A 21,495-nucleotide genomic window follows, 5' to 3' on the forward strand; every position below is an offset into this window, starting at 1 on the left:
GGGACAAGGGCTGGGCTTGGGTGGGCACCCAAGGGGAAGGGGTCGGAACTGGAGCTCTCTGTAGGCAAATGGTCACCCTGGAAGAAGAGGGGGGCATTCTGATAACAAACGACATCACCACTTTGGGGCCTCACCCCAAGCATGAGACCTGGGCAGAACAGAAGACCCTTTCTGATCCCTTCAGAGATGACTATTCCTTCCAAGCCCTTCTTCTTTTCTCTGAGATCCCTTCTTTGGCACCTGTATCACCACTTGCTGTGAGGTAGAAGTCTCCGTGGAAACTAGAGCCACATCCCCACTCCCAGAGCCACTCCATTTCAGGGGCAAAGAAATCTTGGAGGAGAGACCCCACTCTTGATAGGAAAGGGTGTGGCAGAATTGGGGCACCTGCCTGCACCATGTCCAGCTTCCCCCCACTACCAGGGGGTCACTGTTGGCTGGGCAAGGAGATGTGTTTGTTAAGGACTCAGTGGTCTGGGAGAAAGAGGCATAAGTCAGGTGACTCTTCCCACCCCTTAAGAAGAAGCTGGAGATTAAGAGCACCACACCCCAAGCCTTGGGAACTCAAGCCCTAGCAGACAGGGCACCAAATTTCATCCCCTTACCCCCCAGAGTGGATTAGGATCTTCCCAGCCTTAGGCTTCTGGGGCCTTCCCCCGGCCACCTGATAGCAAATGACCCTTTTAAAGATTCTGGGAAGCTGTGTGGAGAAGCACTCTTGGGTTTGAAAAGGCAATTTGACTCTCACTTTCCATACAAACACAATGCATCTTTATTAAAATTTGCAAAATAAAAACAAAAACAGACATTTCAAGTTAGTTTAAAAAATACCTTCTCTATCCCCTGCCCCAGCAAAACCCAGCCAAGCCAGCAGGACAGGTTATCTGAATGCAGGGAGCTGGCTCAGGAGTGAAGGGTGATGTTAGATGGGGTGGAGTACAGATCAAGGGGGCCTGAAGGACTCCCTGACTGGCAGTCCCCACCAGGGCCCCAGTGGGCAGGTAGCCAACCTCAGCAGAATTCACTAGAGCCACTGAGAGAACTGGGCAAGGGGGCGGACGCTTTTCATAATCTGAGGTCCACTTCCCCTTCTACCTCCTGAAAATTTGAGTCTTAACTGAGACTCAGTTTTCCCATAGGAAAGAAAGGTGGGGGCAGAGGACTGGAGGTCTAGAAGGTGGTCTCCCAAGACTCAGGCCTCTGTGCTAGGGGTGACCGCTAGAAGAAGGGGATAAACCAGATAGCTTAGCTAGCAAATGGCTGGACCATCACACCAGAGACCCAGCCTGACTCTGGGCGGGCACCATTACGGGGACAGCACCCATGCGGCTCAGAGTGGAGGAAGACACCCCACCAGGGCTGGGGGATGTTGGCTGAGGGTGGGCCCCATCTGTCCTGAGCAGCCTGGGTGAGGGCCGGACCTGACTGGAAAGGCTGGGTGTGGGAGTCAGTGCACCAGGCCTGGGAGGACCTTGGGGTTGCCGGAGGGCTCGTGCTGAGGTCACAGATGAAAGGGTCCCGTTCTTGGAGATTGTGTCTGAGCCCTTGGGCCAGGGCAGGGTCGGGGGAGCAATGGCGTCCTCCCTAGTCATCAAAGAAGTAATAAGATGTCAGAAGCTGGATGGGGGAAGAGGGGGGATTTCTACCTGCTTTGTCTTACTCCCCCCTCACACACCAGTTCACTCTCCTCTCCCTTAAAATCCCCCAATGGAATGATGTTTCAGTCACTGCCCACCTTTCCTTTAGATGACAGCTGCCTAAACTCCCAGCTGGGGGAAGCTAGGAGAACCCCATTGGGACAGAGACTGGGGACACTTACTTAATGTCATTGGCCGGCTCCTCTAGGGCCTTGCTCCGGCGATGGTACAAGAGGACCAGCCCAGCGAGCAGTCCTAGTCCAACCAGAGTGCCTACAACAGCTCCAGCAACAACAGCAGGCCCTGGCCCTGGGGAAACCTTGGTGTCAGAGGGAGATCCCCAGCCCTTCTCCACTCCCTCCAATCCCACTACCCCACTGCCACCATTAACAGTTTTTCTCTTTTTCCATGTTAAGAAGAGGGGTTGACTGTCAGCAGGAAATGGTCAGCCAGCCGGTGACCAAACATTTGAACAAACATTTGACCAGGACAAGCAGACAGGCCTCCTCTCCTCTTGCAGCCCCACCCCCACCAGTGACCAGTCTTCTCCTTAACCACACTTACCCCTCACTGACCTGTGCTCACTTCCAAGGTCACATTGCACTGGGCACTGCCCACCTCATTGTGGGCCTTGCAGATATAGACTCCGGACATGGAACTGGAAAGGTTTGTGAGGCTTAAAGACCCCCGGATGGCATCTGTAGACACAATTTGACCATCAGTCCAGGGACCTTCTTTCCCACTGAAAAATTCTGCCCCTTCCAGGATGTCCTCTTTGATTCTCTGGTAGACTCATGGTGGGAAAAGTTGTGACCGCCATGCTGAGTTCTCCCCCCAGGTACAAAGCTGCTAGCTCCATGCCCCTCTCCATTTCTTCTGCCCAGTGTCCCCAACTGAAATCTAAAAAGATTTAAGGAGGAATTGATGCCCAGAGAAACCCAAATATCAGTTTTACTTCTGTTCCAGATTGGCGGTGTGGTGAAAAAGAAAATATTAGGCTAGGAATCAGAAAACCTGAGCTCCCGAATAGGCCATGTGACTTTAAACAAGTTACTTCCTCTTCCTGGGGCCCAATTTCTTCATCTATAAAATGGGGTAATATTACCTCCATGATGGCATTAAAAGCATTATATGAAATAATCATTATAACAGTTAAAGTTTATTGGTTGCTTACTCTATGCCAGAGACTAAGTCCCTTATGTGTACAAACTTGTGAAAATTTCACAACAAACCTATGAGATAAGCACTGTTAAAAAAAAAAAAACAAAAAAACACAACTTTTGGGAAGCCTGGGGGGCTCGGTCGGTGTGTGTCTGACCTCTTGATTTTAGCTCAGGTCTTGATCCCAGGGTCATGGGATTGAGCCCGCTCAGTGTGGAGCCTGCTCAAGATTCCCTCTCTCCCTCTGCCCCTCCTCCCCCTCTGTAAAATTAAAAAAAAAAAGTAACTTAAAAAATAAATATATTTGTATATATTTATAAACCCATTATAAAATTGGTCAAATGAAAAGTAGAAAAAGGGACAAATTGAAAACTCATATACCCACTACATAGATTCAACAATTGCTAACATTTTGCTATATTTATTTCATTTCTCTTTTCGTGAGATGTTTTTTTAATTTTTTTAATGTTTATTTATTTTTGAGAGAAAGAGAGACAGAGCATGAGCGGGGAAGGGGCAGAGAGAGGAGACAGAGAATCAATCCTAAGCAGGCTCTAGGCTCTGAGCTGGGAACCCACAAACTGAGATCATGACCTGAGCCCAAGTTGGACACTTAACCAACTGAGCCACCCAGGTGCCCCAAAGAATTTTTGTGAGACATTTAAAAATAAGTACTTCAGCATGAATCTCCAAAAAATAAGGACTCTGACCACATAACTACAATACCATTGCCACACCCAATAAATTAATAGTTGTCTAAAAGAATGATCTAATACCTAATAATAACTATCTAATTATCCATATTGAAAACGTTCCAATTGTCCCCAAATATCTTTTGTAGCTAGTGTGTTCAAATCAGGGCTGTGATATCCCTGTTTTACAAATGAGGAAGTGGAGGGGCGTCTGGATGGCTCAGTTGGTTAAGCGTCTGACTTCGGCTCAGGTCATGATCTCATGGTTTGTGAGTTCATGGTTTGTGAGTTCAAGCCCTGTGTTGGGCTCTGTGCTGACAGCTGGGAGCCTGGATGGAGCCTGCTTCAGATTCTGTGTCTCCCTCTTTCTCTGCCCCTCCCCCTTCCTCTGTCCCTCCCTCTCTCTCTCTGCCCCTCCTTCTCTCTCTCTGACCCTCCCCCACTCGCACTCTCTCTCTCTCTCTCTCTCTCTCCCTCAAAAACAAACAGTAAAAATTTTAAAAATAAAAATAAATAAATGAGGAAATGGAAGCACAGAGTCACACAGCTACTCAATGGCCGGGCTGGAATTCGAATGCAGATCATCTGCTCTAGACCCTCTTCAGTAACAAAAGTACATACAAAAGTACATAGCATGAAGAAGCCCTCAACACAGTGCCTGCACCTGGTGGGTCATCTTTTTCCACCCTTCTCCCCACGTCCTCCTCCACCCCAGTACCTGGCAGCATTGCCTCCCCTTTTCACCACCCCCCCCCCCCCCCCCCCCCACCTCTCATCCTTCCCTGCCCCAGCCACACACTCATTTGTCTCCAGAAGTTCCCTCACCTAAAACTGGTGCAAAGAAAACCTGGGCGGATGGGGGTGCCCGCTCCCACTGGTATTGGGCAGCCGGCTTACTCCTGGGGGACTGGCAGCTCAGGGTCACGTTGGTCCCCACACGGGCCACACCCAGGAGACGGCAGGATGGAGGAGCTGGAGGAACTGGAGCAGGGAGACAGGTTAAAAATTCAATCTCCAGGAGCCAACAGACCCCCACCTCCACCACCTCCTACACTCCCCGCCTCCCTCTTCTGTCACTCCATCTGCCCTCCTCCAACCTTTACAGGCAGCCTTTTGGGAGAGACCCGCCTGACCTCCCTGGGGGCTGGGCGGTATTGCAAAGTGTGTGCTTCACACTTACCCAGCACACTGAGTTCTAAAGTTTTGCTGCTGTGGCTCCTATTTATGCCTTGATGGTCTTGCACATTCACAGAGCAGCGGTAGGACCCGGAGTCTTTCTCCCGGAGGCCCTGCAGCCGCAGCGACACGTTGTGGGAGGGCATGGAGTAGACCAGGGATACCCTAGGTTTGCTTGTCGTGGTCCTGCTGATGTACGCCAACACCTGGTATGGGGCACGACGCCTCCCGGTTATCACATGTATGCACTGTGCCCGCGGGCTCAGCCAGTCCCCTCCCCCACACTGGCAGTCTTCAAGTGCTCCTCCCCTGCACCCATCCCCTCCAACCTGTACCAGCTCCCCATTCACCCTGTTCTCCCTAGCCACCCTCACTGGCCCTGGGTCCTCTTTACCATGACGCTTCTTGATCCCCTGTGCCTTGTCTCTTTATCTCCCACTTCGGGTGTTTAGAAAGGTGGTATAATGGGTGAGGGATAATGTAAACGGGGTATTTATGACAGAAACTTACAATTCAGGGATAGATCCAGGATTTTTAAAATATCTTTCTTTAATCTTCTTTTTCTTGAAGACGTCCCCCCTTCCCTATGTATAAGTTCAGGCCCTGCAAAACTTACATCTACCCCTGTAATCTCAATTTCTGTCACACATACCCCCTATTTATCAAATGACTTCTAGAACATACTTTTCAGAGCCTAGGGAGGAGCTCATGCAAATAAGGGGCTCTGAAAATGACATTTCATTGGCTTCTGGGTAAATCTGCCTCTGAAAATAGGTCTGATGTTAGGAGGTGGGGGGGGGGGGCAGGAGCCTACCACTTGCCTCTCAAAGGAGTGTATGAAGGGGCAGCAGGACAGATAATCACGTGGGAAGAGAAGTGGCCTGTGACAGTGTCCAAAGCACAGAGAAGATGAAAATAGGGTGATGCTCAGCTTTTTAAAATTATGGAATATTTGCCCTAACCCTTCCTTCCTCCTCAAACCCCAATCCTCACTGCCCCTCCTCAAAGCAAAGCAAAGCAAAATGCCTTTCCACTTTCCAGTGTTTCGTGTGCTGGATTTCTAGGGAAAACTGGGAACAAGAAAATTCTTTGGGGCAGCCTCCAAGCTCAGAACAAAAACTGAGCCCGTGAGGGACCCTGCATTTTCCTGAAACTCCTTCCCTGTCCCCCATTCCCTGGCCACCCCTCCTGTTCTCCTCAGCTCTTCCCTGCCCTCAGTCACAGGGTGTAGCCAGCCTCCGGCTGAGATGCTTTCCTCCCTCACCTGGTTCAGATCCTTCCCTTCTTGTTCCAAGAACCACATCACGGTGAGCAACTCCCACGTCTGGCTGGAGGACACCTGCCCTTGCAGGGTGTACCACACCGGGAGCACTACTTCTGCTCCTTCCACCGCCTTCAGCTTGGTGAGGCCAGCGGGCACGTGGAGCTCCAGCTGGGCCTGCGAGGGGGACGCTGGGGACAAGAGCCACAGGTGTGAGCGCGGAGGGCTGGCTTCCCACTCTGCCTGAGGGCCCTGCCCAGGGCAGCAGAGGAGAGGACGAACCTTGCAAGATCCCACACTGCCCAGGGACGGCAGACCTAGTGTCCTGCTTTGGGATTTTATCAGACCTTATTCTCCACAACCTCAGCTCCTGGGTTCATAACAGGGTTAGGGACACATTTCTGTGCATTTATTGGTATCTGGATTTCAGAGCACCAGGAAGAGGGGGCAGATTTCCAGTGGGGAGGGGAAGACATCTGAGAGGAAGGGTAGGTTTAACACTTTTCATCTACACTCTGCATAGCCCACTTGCTCCCCCAATTTCCCTGGGCCAGAGTGGGTCTCGATGCTGCTGAGGGTCACCAGCGATGGGCAGAGGGGGTTGGAAGGCCTGCCGGTTACCGATTAACCCGCGCGGCTCCTTCTGATCTAGCGCTCCACCTGGCCCACTGACGGTAGTGCTTCCCCAGGCCCCCAGGCTCAGTCCGGACCCAGAGTTGAGAACCCAGAAAGGGGCCCTTTTTGGGTCCAGGCGATCTGGACGGGTCCTGTGAGGTTACAGGAACTCTTGGCAGAGCGGGAACACGCATGATGGTCTCCTGATAATCAAGTACAAATCTTATGTCTGCGTGCGTATGGAATTCAGGCGGTGGACTGGGGTGTCAGTTTCAAGGAGCGGACAATGGAATCTATGCTTGCATGATGGTGTCCAGAAACATTCACGTTCTGCCCTTCAGAGAGGCAATGGAGCAGCCCAATCCTAAACCCTTCCGGGGGCGGCAGATAACCTCGGGCTTGTACCCGGCCAGGCCTGAGGATGCTGGCCACCGTAGTCCTTGGCCTCAGCACTCTGCATTGGAATCTGAGATGCCATCTCTACATGGTGACCAGGCGGCCAAGGCGCGGACAGAGGCCGCACGCAGGTCCGGCTTTCCGCCCTCCAGGAGCAGGCCCTAAAGGCCTCTAAGGGCCAGGCGCAGATCCGGCCAGGATGCGCGCCACCCCCACGGCTTTCCGGCTGTGCGTCTTTACAGAACCCCCGGCCCTATTCCTTGGCCTTCGCCGCACCCCCCTTATCCATTTCCTGGCGGGTCCCCGCGGGCCGGGCGGGAAACTTGTGCCCGGTGATAAGGCAGAAGACAATGACGGAGGCGCAGCTAGACCGGAGGCTCTAGAGGCGAAAACAACCTCTGCCTCAAGGAGCGCTGACCCCCCTGGGGACCTGGCCCGCTAGCCAAGCGGGGAGGCCGGGGACGCCGGGAGGCCTTCGGACAGTGCCGGATCTTCCCTGGCCTTTCTGGAGCACACTCCCGAGAGACCACAAACGTTTCCCCTTGGGAACCCTGCCTGGGTCCCGGGAGAGGCAAAAGCTTCTTCGCCACAGGCTACCCCGACGACCTCCCCCAGGTCCTGCATTTATCCTACCACTTTGCAAAAGGAAAACTAGGGGTGGTAAAAGATAGTGATGGACACACTGAGGTCTGGGCACACGCCCCAGTCAGAAACCAATGGCTGAAGGGGGCCAGAGGCTTCCCTGCCCTCGGGTCTGGGTGCCCGCTGCAGCAGAAGCCCCTTTCGCTCACAAGGTCCGTGGTGCCCTGGGGAGAGGACACCGGAGTAGTGGGTCTGAGTGCAGGACACAGGGGCACCCCAAGAAAGGGACCCTTCTGGCCCACTCTGAGACCAGAGTGAGAGAGCAGGCAAGGGCCTAAAGAGCACAAAAATGGGCCCGCTCCCCGGGGCTACTATTTTTAGTCTCCCTTTCTCTGAGAAACTCCCCCCGCCGGCTTCTCACGCCCCAGGGGCAGCAGCGCAGAACCGCGGAGGAGCGGGGAACAGACTGGCCTCCGGGAGAGCCCAGTGCAGCCTAGCCCAGCAGAGCGGATGCCTGCCCCAAGCGCCCGATGGCGGCCAGAGTGCCATTTAACTCTAGAGCGGCCACGGAGAGGTCAGTAGCCCCCCTGCAGTGGCCTGCTGGGGACGTTGAGCCTGGGCTGTCGTGTAAAAACTGGGGTTCAAAGTTAGGATAGAAAAAGAAGAGGTTACAGGAGAGATGTAGACCAGGCCCAAGCAATGAACTTGGACTTTTCTCTTCCCTTGCTTCCCAAATGGCCAGCAGGGAGATGGGGGAAAGGCAGAAGGGAAAGGGGCATTGAGGTTGACCTTGGGAGAAGGGACCTGAGAAGTTAAGGGATCCTGGAGTAGGCCCACGGAGCCTAAAGGGGCAGAAAGATGTTCCATCTTCAGTGTGGCCGGTGGGCTGCTCTAGAGCCCTCTTTGTCTGGGGACCCACTTCATGTCCCCACACCTTGCAGCACAAAGCTAAAGGGGGCACGGGTGAGCATTAGGTGTTCCCCATCTCGGACCCCATCACTGTGACTGAATCGCACTGCATAGCTCTCTGCATCTGGTGACTTCCAAAGTGAGAGAAATAAGGGGTTAAAGTTGACCTTGACAAACTCACCCTTCACCCTATTCGGGATCCTTGAAAAAACATGGCAAGAAAGCCTTGGAGTAAGTGAAACGAGCTTAGAATGGGCTTAGTTCATGATGGGTCCTTTTCCCTCCAGATGTAGGAATGGAAGCCCTCAACACTCCTTAGGCACTTGCTCCAAGGAGGCACCCTTCCTCTCTGACTCTTTGAGGAACTTCCTCTCTATTTCCTTTGTCCCTTTGGCTCTGGGAACCAATGGGGGTGGTGGACCTCGTGGGGGGGGGTCACAATTCTGCTCCTCTAGGCATTCAAACCCCTCCCCCACTTCCTGTGTCCCAAGTGACCTCACGGTCATGCTTTTGGGGCACCTCCCTTTATTCCCAGGGCAGGAAGCAGGAGGGGGCTAGAGAGAGGATCTGGGCTGGGGAATTGACACGAAGTGCATTTGTTAAGCCTGGGATCCAGGGAATTCCTGGGGGTTCTTGCACATCAGCTTGTGTGGGGGGTGGGGGATATGAGGGGGGCTGGAGTTAAGTCCTTAAGCTCTTTAGCCAGTGTCTCATCTAGTAGCTCAGTTCATCCGGCTCTGCTGGGTGGAGGTGGGGAGTACGCATGAGGAATGTTCCCACATCTCGCGGTAGAGGTCTACCCAGCTAGATGCCCTGCCCCTCTCCCCTACTACACACACACCGCACCCAAAGTGGTAGCTGTCGAGGACGACACGGAGACAGAAGTCAATACCAGCCAGCGATGCCCTCCCTGGGTGCGGAGAGGGCGGAGGAGTGTGGGGGGAGGAGGAAGAGAGTCAGAGGCGGGAGTCCCCTTCCATCCAGTTCCTCACCAGTGCCCCAAACCACCTCCCTCGGGGGCTGTATTCATCCCATTTCCCATCTCAGGTTACCCACCCCCCCTCCGGTCCCGGGTGGCACTCACCGAGGGTACTCAGCCCCAGGAACAAAAGCCGCAGCAAGTTGGTCGCTGGGGACCTGGGCAGGGAAACCATGGCCCCCCTTCCTGGCCCCGACGGAGTCGGGGCGCCGGCTCCGGGACTCAGCGACCGACAGGTGCTAAGGCGGCTCCGCAGCTGGGGCGGACGCGGGAGCCCGGCCACTGACACCAAGGGCGGCTCTAGCCGGAGTCTGTGCGCGCGTGTCCCGCCGGCGGGGTGGGGACCGACGGGGACAGGGGGGCGGGGCGTCCGGAGGGGGCGGAGAGGTCGCGGTCTCCCCGGGCGGGGCGTGCGGGTGACCCTCCGCGGGCGGGGGTTGGGGAGGGCTCCCGCGCTCCGACGGCCGGACCTCGCGGCCTCCGCCCAGACAGAACGCAGGGTGGGGTCGGGTAAGTGGCGGTGTCCCCACAGCTCCCACAGCCGGCCGGGGGCCAGGGGAAACGGGAAGGTCCCGAACTGCCACACTGGGGCCATGCCCTCCCCCCTCCGCTCGCTTGGGGTGGGAACGGAAGACGGGGAAGGGAGGGAGGTCTGGGGATCCTCCGACGTCCAGGAGCCACCCGCACGCCTGACACCGTAGCCGGCCTGGGCTCTGGCTCCGAGCTTGGGGGGACCGCGTCCTCGGCCTAAGCGGGACAGCCTTCCTGGAGGAAGAGGGGAGCCGCGTTGTCCCGGAGCCACTGCGCTTCTAAAGTGTGTGGGGCGGAGCGGCGGGAAGGGGCGCGGTTCTCCCGCCCGCAACAGCTGCTTTCCTCGGAGCCGGGCGGGGAAGAGATGCGGCCGCCCCGCCTCCACCCTGCCTCGCAGGGGCCCCCCGCAGCTGCCACCCGGCAGGCCTAGGGCCGCGTCCGCAGGTGCGCGCGGGGACCGTCTGCACCTGCGGGCGGCGAAGAGAGGCGCTCTCCGCAGGTCCTCGGAGACCCCCTAAAACCCAGCCCTCAAGGTGACCGGGTCTTGTGCCTCACACCCCTAGCAGGGAAAGGACTGGAGCAATGCTGAGCAGGAAACTGAGGAAACAGGAGCCCGGCTCCCAGCTCCTCACCTCCAGCCAGAATGGTTTATAGGCCTTACGCTGACTGGGGAGGAAGGAGCAGCTGTGGGAAGGTAAACTGGACAAAGTCCCCCCATTTCTTTATCCTTGTATCTTCACTGCCCCTTATCCGTCATCGTGCCGGCTCTGATCCTTTAATTCCCGGGACTAGATCGCGTTCGCTGCGAATTTAATTTAACCGTTCCGCCCCCCACACTCTCGCCCCTCCGCCGGGTCTGTCCAGAGGCACCTCTGCGCCCTCTGGCGGCCGCAGCTCCCTTACAGAAGGGGACGCACCTGTTCTCGCTTCTCTGTCCAACAGCCAAAATACGGATGCTTCAAACATCCGGGCACAGCTTAACCGCCGAGCGAAGGTCACCGGGGGCAGAAAGCATAACAAAGAATCCTTGGTGCTGCCTGCTCCGAGTGGCAGTGGACTGGGAAGAAAAGCAGTCAGGGCTCCGATTCCATTTACTCCACATACAGTTCTGCACTGTTTTAACACCGAGTGTGGTCCTTGTGCTTGCACGGCACAAGATCTTTTTGTACACAGTGCCCCCCAGACCCTTTCAGATGCCTCTGCCTAGCGTGACTTTGCTGGCTGCTCTTCAAATACCTGCCATGCAGTGGCTTTGAGCAATGCCTATGCAAACACCAGACCGCTCATGTAACCCCTGGAATCTAATACTTGGCAGCTCAGCGGCAGCAAAGGCAACAGAAATAGATTACTGCCAGTCTCATACCTTTATTCGAGGACCTACAAGCTTAGACTGTCAAGGTGTTTTGTGTGTGTGTGTGTGTGTGTGTGTGTGTGTGTGCTAGGGGAGGGGGCTGTTGGTTTGGTTTTTCTATTCTGTCACACTCAAATTTTCCTTTAGTTTACACTGCAAACCAGCTCCTGTAAACATTCCTCCTTCATTTCCACACCAGGGTTAATGTACCCCAAATAAGTAACTCCCTCCAAGAAAGTACAAAGTCTTTCGGCTGCATCTCAGGAACGCCAAAGCAACTAATTTCGCAGGCTGTGCTCATACCTATCAAGTGCTATATTAGAGCCTCAATATACACACTCTCTGTAGCCAACTTTTCCTTTGGAATTTAGATCCCAAATAACTTGCAACATCAGAAGTAAAGCTGCAACCAAAGATGTGTAGGCAGTGAAAATCTCCATGTGACACAGGGGCAGTCCTGTGAGGACTCTTTCACCGCCCTTGACCCCAACCAAAACATTTCCCACTGGAACACCTATTCCAACCACTTCTTTCTGCTGACCCTGAGCCAGTCAAAGTGACAGCAGTTAGCAGAGCAGCTCTATTCCTTTCTGAAAGTGCCAAGATGCATTTTGGGACGAACCCTATTCTCTACCCTTGTGTAAAATGAGAATGTTGGCAGATAACCCGTGAGTGACCTGGAGCCTGCTTCCACAAACATGTTGCACGCAAGAGCTAAGTTCATAGTTCATATTTAAGAGACGTGCAGGTCACTAGTATTTCTTCCAATTATACCTCATCTCATATCTCAAAGTATCTTCTCATGCTGATTCTTATGTCTGAACATAGGGTCTCCGTCCCCCCTTGACTCATTATAAGGCTTCATTAAAGCCCCCTCACCCCCCCTCCCCTGTTTTATTTTGCAAAGCTCATATAGTTATCTGATTCCCTGCTATCCTCTCTTCTAGATTGTTCTGGCCAAAGAAACTAGATATTCAGTTAGCAGCAGCTACTTTCTTTCCAAGCATCCATTTCCCAGTGTTCAGTTTTGTCCTCTTGCCGCTACGGCTCATCTGTCCAAAGCCAAATGGTGAAAACATACTGGATCCTGGATCTAGTCTTGGTCATCTTCTTCGTGCTGCTCACAGTGGTCTAGTAGTGCCCCATTCTCAGCAATGTTAGGTCAGTCTGAAACATCCTCACTAAATGTTCCCCAAATGATCTGCCCCAGCTAAGTAACTAAACAGCAGCAGGAAGTGGGATAGAGTGGAAAAAATGCCTGAAGCACATTGGTTTTGGGGTTTGTCAGTGGCAAAGTCTCGGGGATACCGTGTGGTACTCTGGTAATGCATTTTCCTGCAGCACTTAGCGCTGAAATATTAAGAAATTACTGCTATAAGATGGTCAGTGCAGCCTCAGCCTTTAGGTCTGTAATTCCAAGTTCCAAATAAAAGCAAGCTCATGAGAATTTCATAAGGCCCATACCTACAGACTGTACCTAGGGAGAAGAGGTGCTACACTCAAATTCCAAGAATATTTATACTCTCACTGAACTAGCATCCATTAAAAAAAATTATTTTCAGTAATCTCTATGCCCAATGTGGGGGTTGAACTCATGACCCCAAGATCAAGAATTGCATGCTCTACCAACTGAGCCAGCCAGGCACCCCGACTAGCAAACCCTGTTTAGCAGCTTCTATCAGAAAACAGCCAACTCCTGAAACCCAGACTAAAATGACATTCATAAAAGTCATCCCACTGATTAGAAGCCCTCTAGCCATTTGACAAATAAGCTTCAACCAGCCAAGAGGTATCAGGATGAGAAAATCACTGATTTGAGACCAGGGTGCAGGAAGGAAAAGAATATTTTTTATCAATGTGCAATTTTATCTTCAATAGTATTAAAAAATGGGGAAAATTAGAGCTCTTACCTGGATTTGCAGTCAGTGTAAAGCAGAGCACCTGAGAGATGTTGGGGGACTCATTAAAGATAAATCATCAATCTAACAAGTCTTGGCCATAAGACCAAAGTGATCCTTGACTGCCCTTCTAGTAATCTAGTCGTTAGTGAAGAGAACTAACCTCTAAGTAAAGTGCTAGTTGATGCAAAGAAATCCCTGAGAGATCGAAATGTGATAACCACTTTCCTAATGGACTTCTTTCTTACAACCTCCTACCCTGTGGATCACTTTCAAAAACGTTTTGGGTGTTTCTATTGGATCGTCTCTCCTTTTTTGAATTTTTTTTTTCCAACGTTTATTTATTTATTTATTTTTGGGAACAAAGAGAGACAGAGCATGAACGGGGGAGGGGCAGAGAGAGAGGGAGACACAGAATCGGAAACAGGCTCCAGGCTCCGAGCCGTCAGCCCAGAGCCCGACGCGGGGCTCGAACTCACGGACCGCGAGATCGTGACCTGGCTGAAGTCGGACGCTTAACCAACTGCGCCACCCAGGCGCCCCAGTCTCTCCTTTTTTGTAAACAGCATGATGACAGTTCTCCACTTGTACTCTTTGAGAGAGTCGCCCCTGACTACTGAGTGTAAAGATGAGGAATGAAAACCTCTTACAAATTCACACGCTTAAGGTCAGCAGGAATATCCTAGCCATTTAAAAAAAAAAAAAAAAAAGGAAATATGAAATGAAATGCCCCATTTGTTCCATACATTCTCAGCTCTGCTACAAAAAGCTCAACTAGTACTCCAAGAGGTCAAGAATTACTTTAATAATTTCTTTGTTAAAAAGTTTAAATGGTAACACAACCATAAAGTTGGTACATCACAGAAACAAAGGTCTTTGCAGGCAACACTGATCGGGAATAGCAAAACACTTGGTTGGTGAAAAAAATGAAACTCTAAATTATATACAATATAGCTAAGGGTGATATTGAAAAACAGTCTTATTTACGGTGACTCAAGATTTAACTTGCCATTATCTATTGCTTATTTATTCAGGGTTGTAAATAACACTTATATAGAGACATAGAGATGTGTAAAAATGAAACATTGTGAAAAAAATACAATTTTTCAATTTCATATGAAACTCAAAGTATAAGTTTTGTCCAATATGGAATGTACCTACATTTGTTTATATTAGGGCTCTAAAATCCATTTAAAAATTGTTTTTTGTTTTTAAAAAAGAAACAGTTGACCCACCATGCAAGTTCGCTGTGTATCTTGCTTGCTCAAAATGAGCATTTTCAGGTGAGGTCTGTTTTTTCTGCCCAAAGTCTAGTATGATTCCGTAGAAGTTGTACTGGCCCAATTGTGGAAAGAATTCCCATGAAGAGTCTGATGGCAGCATCTGGATGAGGGGCAGTCTGAGTAATGGAAAGTGAGTAGAGAAGAGGGAGGTAAGAGCCCAAATCCTTATGAAGGATGACATTCAGTTGTTAAATTTTAAGGGGTATCCAATGGCTTTTTCCAGGCACTCAACTAAAGAGCCAGCGGAAAGAAAATCCCTCTCTACTTCGACAAATTTGATATAGATGGATTTGGGGGAAACTCCAGGATCCACAATACAGTTCTGAGACAAAAACCCATTAATACCAACCCAATCTTTGCTGAAGGTTTTGGTATTTGCTTGGAAATGTAAAAATAAGCATTGCTGGAGAGTCCTGACCTCAGCAATCCCGAGGTAGCAATAGATTATTCGGGTGGGTTCGATTTCCACCTGTAATGAGGCTGGTGCTGACAGGGACTCCAAGTCAACCCGGCCCTCCTTTCCTGGGTCTAGGGAACGTCGCTCCATGTGGGGTGAGGGGGGCCTCTCAATACATTCTTCATAACCAATGGCATAAAGGCCTGGACTTTTGGGAATGCCTCCTGGTAATAAATATTGAACAACGTTCCCACCAGTTGGTTTGGAATGGGCGATGGGTATCCAGTCAATTTCCATGTGCAGCTCCAGGCACCGAGCTTCACTAATGGTGATCTCTAAAAATTTGTAGTAAACATTTTTCCAGTTCATTTTCTGCACGCGGGTCATAATGATCCGTCCCTCGGGCTTCTCGGAGTTGAAGTACTCCCGGAGTCGCTTGCCCAGGGGCACCTGGGAGCTGATCTCAGCATAATGGTAACGGATATCCTCTTTCCAACGGGTGTTATAACCAATTCCAAAAATGGCCAGTTTATTAGAAAGATGAAGCCTTGAAAAGTCTGTCCAGCTCTGAAACAGTTCCCATTTCAATTGTACTGATTCCAAAATCTGTACAATATTTTGCATGATGTCTCTCTTCCTGGAAAGAGAAACACAAGTCAAGTTCTTCAGGTGTCTAGATCAGCACTGTCCAACACAACTTTCTGCAATGATGCAAATGTTCTACATCTGTGCTGTCCAATATGGTAGCCATTAGCACTGAGAATGTGGCTAGTGTGAGTGAACTATTGCATTTTTTTTTTGAACTATTACATTTTTAATCATAATTTGAAATTAAGTTTAAATAGCCACATGTGACTAATGGCTACCTTATCAGACAGTGCAGGTCTAGATAATCATAGTATTAAAATCTGAGAAACACTCTTTCTAGGAAATTTCTAGGAATTAATGACAAACTGCTTTCCATTACTTCTATAGTCTGGCTGTATTAAACCTAGTAACTATTGATACGTTAAGACCCTAGGGTTTCAGAAATCCAAGGATCAAGAGTTTTTAAAAATTATTATTATTAACTCCACTAGTGTTAACATAGTGTCATATTAGTTTCAGGTGTACAATATAGTGATTCAACAATTCCATACATCACCCAGTGCTCATCACAAGTGCACTCCTTAATCCCCCTCAGCTATTTCACCTATCCCCCACCTACCTCCCCTCTGGTAACCCCTTCCCTTTGCTTGTATGTTTCTTAAATTCCGCATATGAGTAAAATCATATGGTATTTGCCTTTCTCTGAGTGACTTATAAAGTGGCTGTTATAATGCACATGGTGGCCTTCAGACCTCAGTACCAAAAGCAGACAAAGGATGTTGTATTCAAAAAGGTATTCAGTATCAATTAAAATAATGAACAGCTTAATTTCTAACCTGGAAATTCTTAAAGTTCAATAATTTTGGCCCATATGTGTTTGCTGTAGGAAAATATACAGTTGATTAGGACTAATGACCTCATGCAAAAACAAAATGACATTTTCTATTTGTCTAAAATTCATTACTACTGGGGCGCCTGGTGGCTCAGTCGGTAAGCGTCCGACTTCGGCTCAGGTCATGATCTCACGGTCCGGGAGTTCAAGCCCCGCGTCGGGCTCTCTGTGCTGACAGCTCAGAGCCTGGAGCCTGCTTCAGATTCTGTGTCTCCCTCTCTCTCTGACCCTCCCCTGTTCATGCTCTGTCTCTCTCTGTCTCAAAAATAAATAAACATTAAAAAATAAAATAAAATAAAATAAAATAAAATAAAATAAAATTCATTACTACTCCCAAATTTAGAAGAACTGTCAGTTAAGCACAAAATTAAGACCTGAGAATTCAGATGGAAAAGGTCTACATCAAGCTCAGGTTTTAAGAGGGGAAAATGAATGAATCAAGCCTATTCTAGAAAATATTTTCGGGGTGCCTGGGTGCTCAGTCAGTTAAGTGTCCCGACTTCGGGTCAGGTTATGATCTTGTGGTTCATGGGTTGGAGCCCCGTGTTGGGCTCTGTGCTGACAGCTCAGACCCTGGAGTCTGCTTCGAATTCTGTGTCTCCTTCTCTCTCTCTGCCCCTCCCCCACTCACATGCTCTGTGTCTGTCTCTTAAAAGTAAATAAAAATGTTAAAGAAAATTTTTTTTAACAAAATACTTTCTAACAGGGAACAAAAGCATAGAAACAATTTCAATTTTGATTTGGATAGTTAAGGAGTAAGGCAGAAAATGCTGGGAAGTTCTTGTTTCACATGCTGCTTAACTCCTATAATTGTAACTGCTGCTCCAATAATTCACGTACTATAATGAGGATATGTAATTACAAGTTTGTTTCTCAGGTATGGCAAAACTTGGATATTGGAAGATTGAAGTCTGTTATGTATTAACTTCGCAACCAACTATCACAGTCTACGTCGGTTATAGGTTTAAACTACAAAAATACTCAACTACCGTCCTTATGTACAATCCAACAGGCAAGAGAAGAGGATGTACATTGGTTGCTGATGGCTTCGCGGAAGGAGACAGATACTTGAAAGCTTCCTATTCAATTCTTGTATCTTTGAGGGGAAGAGCTTTTGGAACAAAATGGGGAATCTCCCACACAGCCATTCTCAGTCTGTCCTCGTACTCTCTTTGGCTTTCTTTGCAAGATGACAAAATGCCAATATTTGGTTATCAGCTGCTTCTTGGAGCCAAAGACTGCCCTGGACTTATCGGCCGCTCTTGAGTTTGTCATGGAAGTTTCAAGTATCAGCGTGGCCACCTTGATGAAACCATTGGATTAGTGGGGACTGTTCTTCTCAGAGAACACAAAGGCACTCAGTGATCACTTCTCTCACATTTAGCTTGGTGCTTGTGAGGTGAAGATATAGAACCATGTTTCTGCATGGGTCAACGCTTTCAAAAAAAGCTATCTTTCATAGCCACATCCTTCCTTGTCCTCTTTTTAAATGTGACACTGACCTCAAGGACAGGTAAGGAGTTGGGAGGGAGGGCAGAGATTTTCATCTATTCTGCTCACTGACGTGTCCCAACGCCTGACATAAAGGAGGCACTTGACAAATAAATGTGGACTGAATGAGCAGATTAGGTGACTCTTCTTTATGGATGAAGCATGGAATATTTTAACTATAGGCTATGTCAGCGGGCTCAGGCTAATCCCACCTATACTTAGAGAAAAAAAATAATCCAATGCCCAAATGAAGTTATTTTATTCAGCACTGTCATTGCCCTAAATCATCAATAAGAAACAGTTCTGGGGAAACTTGCACTGGAAAATAAATGGCCTACTAGGAATCAATCTAATATTTTTTCCCCTGTGAGCCAAAACCTCGAGAAGAGGCAGCAAAGCTGTCTATTTCTACATAGCCTGTCAGTTTCTTGCCCTGCTTAGTTTCTTGCCTCAGCCTGAAGGTCCCTGGGCTTAAGACTCATCACATTTGCAAAACTACAGAGCACAGTGAAAACGAGACCCAGGTACTTAAGTGGTCCCAGAGAACTGTCTATTATACTTCCTGATTTCTCAAGTTCCAACCACAAGAAAAGTGCAGATGGTTTGAACATAGTGACACCAATTCTGTAAAGTTTCACTTCATCTCCAGTTACATCAACTGGGTCTCCCCTGGATGAAAGGGAGAGATGGGACATTTTAATGAAGGGGAGAGAATGGCCTTTTTGGAGAACAGGGGTGTGAAGATATGGACTTGTAATAATGCATTTTTAAAAATACTCATCAAAGTTAACCTTTCTTTGGGACATTCCAGTGTCACAATTTGAAAACAGACCTACTTCCCAACGAGAGACGGCTTCAAACTTACTGACTTGAGCCATAAACTTCTTTTTTAAGGAGTGGGGAGTGGTTACAATTTTAAGGAACAATTCTTGATCCCTAAACTTTCACCGTCTCCCCAGTCATGGAAGCTTCTGATATTGGGAATTCTTTGGTCCCACAGATGCTCTGAAAAAGGCAGAAGCGTTTGCAAAGGGTGGTGGTGGTGGTGGTTTAGTAAATGAAAACGTCAGTTTCCTTTTTATATTGCTTGTTGCCTATCACACCTCTTTCTGTCTTGCCTGTTCCCCCTTTCTCCACCATCCCTCAAACATCAAGATCGAATGTATGGAATGAAGTACAGAAGAAAAAATGGGTGATGACCAGGCTTAAAAAAAAAATGGTGTCCCTTCACTTTTCCACTAAATTTATCTTTTAATATATTTCATAGATATAATCAGGGATTTACTTAAAGCTATTCAAAATAACCACAAACAGGGGCGCCTGGGTGGCTCAGGTGGTTAAGCATCATCATCTCCTGGTTCAAACCCCACGTTGGGCTCGCTGCTGTCAGTACAGAGCCTGCTTTGGATCCTCTGTCCCCCACTCTTCTCTCTGCCCCTACCCCACTCACAGTCTCTCTCTTAAAAACAAACAAACAAACAAATAAAAGAACCACAAATATAGTATCACTGAAATTCAGAGAGCTGTGATATCCTTACAGAAGAGATAGTGCTGAACTTCACCAGGTGAAGGGCCCTGGCCCAGGTTAATCTTTCCTCCAGCAACTGCTTTATTTTCCAGATGTATAAAAAGGCTGTCTAAGAGCTTGCTTTTTGATTCTTACAGTGTGATATCATAAGGAATGTAAGTGTCCCTCTGGCCCTCCTGTCCTCTCACCTAAGCCCAGATAAACTCAGGGCCCCATGGATCATCTCGGTACCATAACTGGACATCCATACATCCACATTCACGTACAGGCAAACACCATAAACACACTTATTTTTGTGTAATACATTTATTTCTTTGTGTCGCACACAAAATCCTCAATGTTTTTGGTTAACCACTGGCAAACTTAAGCTAAGAAGATGTGAAACAATGACTACATGCAGTGGCGTGCCTACAATTTTCCACCACAAGTCTAACGACAGCCATGACTTTCTGGATCTTCCCAATGGTCATTACATTTAGGTAAATACACTTTATAGAAAGAAGCATCTACTTACTGTGCTTCTTCAGAAGACTCTTGTTTTATTTTTAATGTTCTCTTTGTGACAGGTATTTCATCTGAAAAGCAAGGTTTTTGAAAGAGATTATATTTTTCTAAGTAGCAGACATTTGTGTACATAAGTCATTGTGTTTACTGTCTGTTCCATACTTTCCAACGCAAGACCGTAATTCTAGTGTCAAACACTGTCCAATGCCAGATTTATAAATATAACTCTTATATAATGAGATGCATACATTTATATGCAAGATCAGAAACCAGCTCTACAAGTATAAAATTCTTCAAGGTCACCAGTGGGATTTCTAGCTAGGAGCTTAAAGCTTAATTTCACTGCAAACATGATTTTTGAAGGAACAAGAATGAAAAATAATTCTCTTCTATTTAGGTTTTCTATGTAGGTTTTACACAGCAACTATTCCCCCAATATCAGAATCAATATACTCTGCATGTTATTTTATTTTTTCCCAAAGGTTTGGGTGACTTAATTCTCCATGGCAAAACCAGAGTTACAGGATGTCAAAGTAATTTAGACCTTACTACTGTTTGGAAATTAAAAGGTAGTGATCACTTGGTATCTGCCCTTTTTATTCTTCCAGTCCTTAAGTCTCTCTTTTACATGGCATTAGTTTTACAGTTTAAGAGTTTCTTCTCTCCCTGTCTTCCAGTATTTGAGAGATTTAAAAAGAAATCGCATTTGAAAGAAATATTAGCATTTAATCCTTTTTCTTTTGCATTAGCATTTCTCTATCATCAGGAATTCTGTAAAACAATGCCTGTGGACTTTTATCTTAAGCCAGGGAAGCACGTTCATAGTGCCAATCCTACTTATACTTCTTTGGAGCTTGCCCGAGTAGCTCACTGGGGAGAAAACATTTACTTGTAAGGGAACACGCATCACACAACTTGCTACTGAAGCCCAGTGACTGCAGCAGAAATGGATTGGCAGTTCCAAATTATAAAAATCCAAACTGGAGAGTCTGTTGCAAAAAGAAACAAAAACTAACTACATATCCCCTCTTAATTAGGCCACCCGCGTTTAGATTTGATGGCCAGGAGTTTTATTTTCCATTGTTAATGCTAAGTCTGAATCATTCCAGCCACTGCTCAGATGGGATCCTTAATGAATTCTGAAGGAGTATGATCACTGATAAAATTCAAATATCATCTCTTTTCAAGACAAACAGAGGCTTCTCTTCTTCTTTTTTTTTTTTTTTTGTTCAGACTAAAGTGTGGGTGGGGACCTTTTCCAAATCACAAACAGAAAATAAAAAGTATTTGGAATAAAGCAAGGAAAAGTCATGTCTACAGCAGTTCTGAGCCAAGAGTTAACCTTCTTGGCAGCTATCTTAGAACAAGGAGGTGTAGGATATTTGAAACGGCATATAGGATTCTTCCACCTGTCACTGATTAGGAATTGTGGGTCTTTAGGACTTTTGCTGGTCCGCAAATCCAAATGACTAACACCAGGCACTAGCTGGCAATTGAGGGCTAAACCAACAATGTCCAGATTGCCCCAAATGGGCTGGCTGTGTGCCTTGTGCTGACAGCAGGAACTGAACTACTAAGTACAAATACACATATAAAGGGGCGTGCGTGCACACACACACACATA

The 21,495-nt window shown here is 48.3% G+C and overlaps 2 protein-coding genes and 1 long non-coding RNA gene across 5 annotated transcripts in view; 1 reads left to right on the forward strand and 2 right to left on the reverse strand.

Annotated features, from left to right (window-relative positions):
- Nucleotides 1–748: 748 nt before the first annotated feature.
- Nucleotides 749–9,723, reverse strand: ESAM (endothelial cell adhesion molecule). Its single transcript, XM_030330893.1, has 7 exons — nucleotides 9,514–9,723; nucleotides 5,931–6,118; nucleotides 4,671–4,872; nucleotides 4,316–4,471; nucleotides 2,213–2,335; nucleotides 1,820–1,946; nucleotides 749–1,584 (listed from the first exon to the last, which is right to left on the reverse strand). Exons 1-7 carry the CDS (start codon nucleotides 9,581–9,583, stop codon nucleotides 1,269–1,271), a joined length of 1,182 nt encoding a protein of 393 aa, XP_030186753.1. The 5' UTR covers nucleotides 9,584–9,723; the 3' UTR covers nucleotides 749–1,268.
- Nucleotides 9,724–9,922: 199 nt separating this feature from the next.
- Nucleotides 9,923–17,981, forward strand: LOC115524539. Its single transcript, XR_004344197.1, has 2 exons — nucleotides 9,923–10,633; nucleotides 17,226–17,981. It is a non-coding gene; the product is annotated as an uncharacterized LOC115524539 (long non-coding RNA).
- Nucleotides 13,970–21,495, reverse strand: part of MSANTD2 (Myb/SANT DNA binding domain containing 2) — a 31,293-nt gene continuing 23,767 nt past the window's right edge. For all 3 annotated transcript variants that reach the window (XM_030330888.1, XM_030330887.1, XM_030330889.1), the window contains exons 3-4: nucleotides 19,882–19,942; nucleotides 13,970–15,505 (exon numbers count right to left, since the gene is read on the reverse strand). In XM_030330888.1, coding sequence (XP_030186748.1) covers nucleotides 14,653–15,505; nucleotides 19,882–19,942 — 914 coding nt within the window. In that variant the 3' untranslated portion in view covers nucleotides 13,970–14,652. The remainder of the gene's footprint in view (nucleotides 15,506–19,881; nucleotides 19,943–21,495) is intronic.

Source organism: Lynx canadensis, chromosome D1 (assembly GCF_007474595.2).
Source record: "Lynx canadensis isolate LIC74 chromosome D1, mLynCan4.pri.v2, whole genome shotgun sequence".
Classification (NCBI taxonomy): domain Eukaryota; kingdom Metazoa; phylum Chordata; class Mammalia; order Carnivora; family Felidae; genus Lynx; species Lynx canadensis.

What these genes read in the sequence shown, in the direction of transcription:
- ESAM (XM_030330893.1), bottom strand. Translation starts at nt 9,583, where the DNA reads ATGGTTTCCCTGCCCAGGTCCCCAGCGACCAACTTGCTGCGGCTTTTG. An exon ending in AAGGGAAGGATCTGAACCAG is followed by an intron (nt 4,873 to 5,930) that starts GTGAGGGAGGAA and finishes GCCCCATACCAG; the next exon opens with GTGTTGGCGTACATCAGCAG. An exon ending in GAGCCGGCCAATGACATTAA is followed by an intron (nt 1,585 to 1,819) that starts GTAAGTGTCCCC and finishes TTTGATGACTAG; the next exon opens with GGAGGACGCCATTGCTCCCC.